At 51.2% G+C, this 6,000-nt stretch overlaps 1 protein-coding gene across 3 annotated transcripts in view; it reads left to right on the top strand.

Moving 5' to 3' along the window:
- Window positions 1–6,000, top strand: part of CDK5RAP2 (CDK5 regulatory subunit associated protein 2) — a 166,169-nt gene that overhangs the window by 85,082 nt on the left and 75,087 nt on the right. For all 3 annotated transcript variants that reach the window (XM_077769943.1, XM_077769941.1, XM_077769942.1), the window contains 2 exons: window positions 3,704–3,834; window positions 5,367–5,476. In XM_077769943.1, the coding sequence (XP_077626069.1) occupies window positions 3,704–3,834; window positions 5,367–5,476 (241 nt within the window). The remainder of the gene's footprint in view (window positions 1–3,703; window positions 3,835–5,366; window positions 5,477–6,000) is intronic.

Genomic DNA, 6,000 nt, shown 5'->3' with positions numbered 1-6,000 from the left:
CCCCACTCCTTCTAAGACTTTCACTCTGGCTGGAGCGGTCTTCACCAGGGCCTGGGCTGCGTGCCCTCCGCCTCTGCCTTCGCACGGTTTCCGCAGCCCACCTCTGTCTCCCAGAGGCCCTTGAGGCTTCATCTGGAGGGCTCCCCTCGTGAGGAGGCTGGCCCCAGGATGCTTGTCGCGAGTGCTCTGCCCTCACGGCTGCCTATGCCACCTTCTGGGCACGTGTCTGTAACTGGCCTGCCTCCTTGTCAGGGCCCTGCGCCCCCTCCGGGTGGGATCCTGTCTCGCTCGGCTCCATTTCCCCCGTGCCCGTCACTGTGGCTGGGGCGGAATGGCCACGCGGGAAGCTTTGAGTGGACGGGCTCCCCCCTCTCCCCACCCCTGGCTGGTCTTCTGAGAGATGAGATAATTTTCAGATTAGTTGATCTGAAATGAATTTAGAGAAAATGGAAACATGCTGATGAGATTCTGGGAGTAGGCGTCACTCTGTAAAAGTGGGCCTTTCCCAGAAGCCTCGGCAGCCGGGCGTTTGCGCTGGGGGCAGGGAGAGCGAAGCTGGGAATCGAGGGGCAGTCAGCCAGGTCGGTTTACCTGGGCGGCCTCTGGGTCCTGCGCAGTGGGGGCTGCCTGGCACTGTCTCAGCTCTCACTGCTCCGTTTCAGAAGCGCCCTCCCCGCCCCCGCACGTGGGCCAACAGTGCCTCCAGATATCTCTCGGGAGGTTAATCGTCCCCAGATGGGAGTCACTGCTGGAACTCCCGAGAATCAGGAAGTTTGGCTTGTAAATATCCTCTTTCTGTCCGGGAGTTGCCCAGATACATGGAAGGGGGAAATGCAAGTCCAGTTGTCTGGTGTGTGTTTGGCTGTGTGCTGCGCTCTTTCCCACGCAGCTCTCATTTGCTCCTCAGAATAATCCTGAAGGAAAGGGATTAGCCTCATTTCACAGATGAGGAAGGCAGGACTCTGGCCGTTTAAGGGACTCGCCCGAGGNTAGGGGAGTTCTATTGTTAGTTTCCTGAGGAACCTCCACACTGAAACACCTTTTGTTCCACCAACCCTGACGCCTGGAAAAGGCCCTGGAGTTAGGGAAACGTAGACGACAGTTGCGGGAGTGGCAGCCGTGTACTTTTCACCCTGTCAGAACACGGAAGAGGGAGGGAAGCCGGTCGCTTCCTCCGCCCTCCTCACAGGAGCCTCGGCAAACAGTCCTTTCTTTCTCCTGCTGAAATGTCCCCGCAGCACGGCTGCATCCGAGCGAGCGCGGTGACACCTCTGTGAGGCTTCCCATCAGCCCTGCAAATTGGTGGTTATGATGGTCTGGGAGCGGAAGTAGGCACCGGTTGTGGGTAGGGCCCTTCCCTTGCAGGAGGGAGTCTGCTTCACAGCGAACCCTCGTCAGAGTGGCCAGTGTAGACGGTTAGACATAGTGGTTTATTTTCCTTCTGATATATGTTGATGTATGTGCGCGGTTCGAGGGATGGAGCTGGCGGAAATCTCCGCGGGAGAGTGGGGCTTGAGTCTAAGGCCCCGACCTTTGGAGCAGCTGCTGCTAATGCTAACCGTCTTGGGGGCCGAGGGCCTTTAGAAAATCTGACGAGAGCTCTTGGGCCCTCCCTTTAGAAAAATCCACATGTTCTTAAATATTTGCACACGGTCTCAAGGTGTCGATGGACCCTCTTAAGGAAGCAAAGGTCAGACGCTGGACAGAGAGCGAGGTATTTCTCAGTATTTAAAGAAGGAGGCTTCCTGATTTGTTAATGTGTTTTTGCTAGTCTCGAAAAATGTTCATATACTTTTGTTTTAAGTTTATTTGTTTATTTTGAGAGAGAGAGAATGGGTTAGTGAATGGGGGAGGGGCAGAGAGAGAGAGACTCCCACGCAGGCTTGCCCTGGCAGTGAGAAGCCCGACGTGGGGCGTGGATATGTGACCCCCCCAAAAATGTTCATGTCCTTTGGCCCAGTAATTGCACTGCTGGGAATTGGTCTTAAGAATCGAACCTGGATGTGAAGAGGCGTTAGGCACAGATGCTCAGTGAGACAGCGCTTGTTATTCGGACGTTGGCCGGGGTCTCTGTTCCTCTGAGAGCTGGGGGCACTCCTGCTGCCACGGCAGTAGGAACCCGGGGCCCGTCCCGTGGGTCTGTACTGCCGCAGGNNGGCAGTGGCCGCGAGCCGCGGGACTGTTTACATCTGAACTGAGAAGAATTAAGCACTCCGTTCCCCAGACCGTTGGCCACCGCTCCGCGGCTCGGTAGCCAGTGGCTGCCGTACGAGCACGTGGACGGACCACTGCTGACTGCCGGAGCTTGTCGGCCAGCGCCCGCAGGAGCCCGCAGAGCCTGGGAGGTGTGCGTTTTCAGGGCCTCTTCTGAATCCTGGGCTGCCGGTGTCACGCAAGCTCTCTGTGCAGGTCACACCGCACTGCGCTGACCCCAACGTGAGACCAGACACCTGTGCATTCCCCTGGGCGTGTGTGAACGGGGCTGACCTGTCACCGTGCAGTTCTGTTGGCCCCTAAATTGGTACTTCTCTCCCTCCTATTGTCAACTCCCTTTCCTTTTCTTTTCTTTTCTTTTTTTTTTTTTTTTTTTTTTTTTTTTTTTTTTTTTACTTCCTTTGTGCCTGTCACTTTTACCCCCGGTACTACCTCTTTCAGAAGTGACACCTTTGCTCGTCTCACTTGTCCCCGCTTCTGAAGCATGGGTACCAGGTGACGAGCCTCCCCATTCACACCTGAGCCTTTGTGAGGCGTTCCTCCAAACAGGGAAATATTCTGGGCAATTACATTATTTCTTACTGTTTATACCCATAGTAAAAAGTTGGCAATGACCCCAGTGTCCACTAGTAGAGGGTGAGTTGGGGTAAACGGTGGGAAGTTCACCTGATTTGTACTACACAGTCACTGAAAGCAGTGCTTGCAAATAATTTCCAAAAATGTAGGGAACTATTTAAGTGAGGAATGCACAATTCAGTATCCTACACCAAGTATTATTTTCACCTTGTAAGAGTGAACGCTCAGGGAAAAAGATTGGGAGGAAATGCGGCCTGGGGGCACCTGGCTGGCTCAATCAGTAGAACCTTCGACTCTTGGTCTCGGGATTGTGAGTTCGAGTCCCATGTTGGGATTAGAGATTACTTAAAAGTCAATAAAATCTTAAAAAAAAAGAAAGGTAGTCTGCCACATGTTAACTGGTAGTAGGATCACGGTAATTTTTGTTTTCTTATACTTTTGTAATTTAAATTTTCTATAAACATGTATTTACTTTCATAACCAGAAAAAAAAGAAAACCGCTGATGACATAACAATCAAAGGGAGGCTTGCTGGTTTTTGCATTTTATTTATTTATTTAGGGTTTATTTTTATTTGAGAGAGAGAGATAGAGAGCAAGTGCGGGAGGGGCAGAGAGAGAGAGAGAGAGAGAGAGAGAGAATCCCAAGCAGGCTGTGCGCTGACAGGACTCGAACTCATGACCTGAGTCGAAATCAAGAGTCAGACACTCAACCGACTGAGCCACCCAGGTGCCCCGGCTTTTGTAATTTAAAGCACAAAGAGGTCTCTTTAAAAATTTCTGGTGTCTTCGAGTGATGCGTGGAAGTGCTCAATCACCGTATTTATTCCACACCTGAAACCGGTGTTCCCCTATGTGTCGACTAACTGGAATTTAAATAAATAAATAAAAATTCTGGTGTCTTGTTTTACAAAGTCCCAACAGCCTGCAGGCTGAGCTGAACAGCATCTTCGCTTTGCGGAAGCAGCTGGAGCAGGACGTGCTCTCGTACAGGAATTTGCAAAAGACCTTGGAGGAGCAGATCAGTGAAGTTCGGCGGCGGGAAGGTGCGTGCTCGGTTGCATGTCTCTCCCTTAGGTTTTTCCACATGGAGGGCCTTGGCTGAACTTTAAGAAAGTCCTAGAGCTTAACTAGGGGGATGGGTCTGTGTTAACGCCAGCTCTCCCAGTCTGTGTCCATCTGGCTTTGACCTCCGTGGAAAGGCCCAGCGAGTCGTGTCCATTGTGCAGAGGGTGTGCCGTGGGGTGGCCCCTTTGCTGCTTTGACCGTGCTCTCATCGTTTGGTACTTCTAGACCCATGTAACCTGAGGGCCTTGCCATCCCCTTGCTCTGGTGAATAGCCCGCATGGCCCACAGCGTCTGGGCTCTGCCTACCAGGGCGCCCACTGCACAGTCTGCACCGCATGGGCACACAGCCTGCAGGCTGCCGTTCTGTGTTGGACTTTGCCTTTAGCACCGCCGTGACCACAGATGGACTCGTTAGGGAGGGACGTGGGGTGAGGGGCCTGTGGTCCTTACACTGCTGTGCTCATTACAACAACCCTTGGCCCTCTCCCTTGCTAGAATCTGAGCCCCCTAGAGTCTGGGTTAGTATTCTTCTTCCTTTCTGTGCCTGTAGCCAGGTGCCTGGCACGGGTGGTAAAAAGTGGGGTAATGGCTGTGGTGCGCTTGACATTTCCGGAGCACCTAACTGTGTACAAGGCACAGCACCAGGCACTTAATTTCTCATCTCTGATCCTGACACTCATCCCGTTGGCTAGAGTAGGTGTTGATCTATTTGTCATTTCACAAATGAAGAAACTGAAGCTTGGGTTGGGGGTGACCGTTGATTTGCCCACATTCGAGCCAGCATATCTTCCTTTGAAATGTAGCTCTTTCTACTATATATGGTAGATCAACTCTTACGCCCAGATCGTTAGATGAGGTTGTGTTTGTGGACATATGTCGTTCAGTAAGTAGCCTGCCCTTCTTCTGTGCCTTCCTCACCACCCCTCACGCCCCACAGGGATGTGACGTTTGCTGCAGAGGAAGCAGACCCTGACGTAGGTGATCAGAGATTCTCTTTCCTTAGATCTAGCAGCCACGTTCTGCACTTGGCATGCCCATGACCACAGAGGGCTCTGGGGCCAGTGAAAAACACATCGGGCACATCTATTTCCCTGGAGCGCTACCCTTGAGGGTAGGGTCATGTCTGATTTTCCCACATTCTTACCTAAACAGAATCCCTCCCCCATTTAAACTGAAATCACCATTTGCTTGTGCCACTCAGAATGGTCCCCGGGTGCAACACTTTGTATGCAAATTTTAATCAGAAAAGGCCACAGTGAACGCCTACAGCCTGTGATGAAACCATACATTGAGATGTCAGCCTGTAGAGAAAGAGGGAAAATTACTTTTGCTCCAAAGGTGGTACATTAAACTCCCTATTTGTACTTATTCCCCCTTGTGACAGCCCCCTCCCCCGCCTCTCCCAATTCAAATTGCCTTACACAGATTGTACTGGGATTGGTCTTGGAAGGATCTATTTCTAACATTCTTTTTCTCTCCATCCCCTCCCCCCCTTTTTTTTTTTTTGCAGAAGAACCATTTTCATTTTATAGCGATCAAACATCTTATCTGAGTATTTGCCTTGAAGAGCACAATCGGCTTCAAGTGGAACATTTTTCTCAAGAAGAACTTAAGAAAAAGGTATTGGCCCTTTCAGTGCTTTGTTGGTTATTTGTTGTCTCTTGGGTTCCTGATCCTGAGGTGTCAGATTGTGAAAGCCCCTTTCCTCCCCTTTCTTCCCTCTCTCCCGGCCTGGACATGCTCCTGCTGTGTGTGTTACCTCGTGAGCCCTCCCTCGTGCCCGATACCCTGCTTCTCAGGCTTGAGGCCCAGCCTAGCCTTCATCTCCTCTAGGAAACGCTCTCTGTCCCTCCCTCAGGTCATTCTCGTCTCTTCTCGTACCTAACTGCATTCGTGTCCTGCTCGTACTGACCTGGGATTATCTGCTTACTCATCTGTGTCCCCATCCATCAGGTTGTGAGCATCTGAAAGTTAGTGGTTGCCTTTTATTTATTTTTGATTTTCCAGTACCAACCACACACAGGGGGAGTTAATACCTGCTTTGTGAGAGAACAAAGGTCCAGGTTTGTTCAGTGAATCTGTTTTAAAACTAGAAACCAACTTTCTCAGTCTGTTGATTGTTTGTGTGATTAGAGTGGTTTAGT

The sequence above is a fragment of the Crocuta crocuta genome, unplaced genomic scaffold, assembly GCF_008692635.1.
Source record: "Crocuta crocuta isolate KB4526 unplaced genomic scaffold, BGI_CrCroc_1.0 scaffold95, whole genome shotgun sequence".
In the NCBI taxonomy this organism is placed as follows: Eukaryota; Metazoa; Chordata; class Mammalia; order Carnivora; family Hyaenidae; genus Crocuta; species Crocuta crocuta.
Note: the sequence above shows the minus strand (reverse complement) of the source record. Positions and strands in the feature narration are given on the sequence as shown.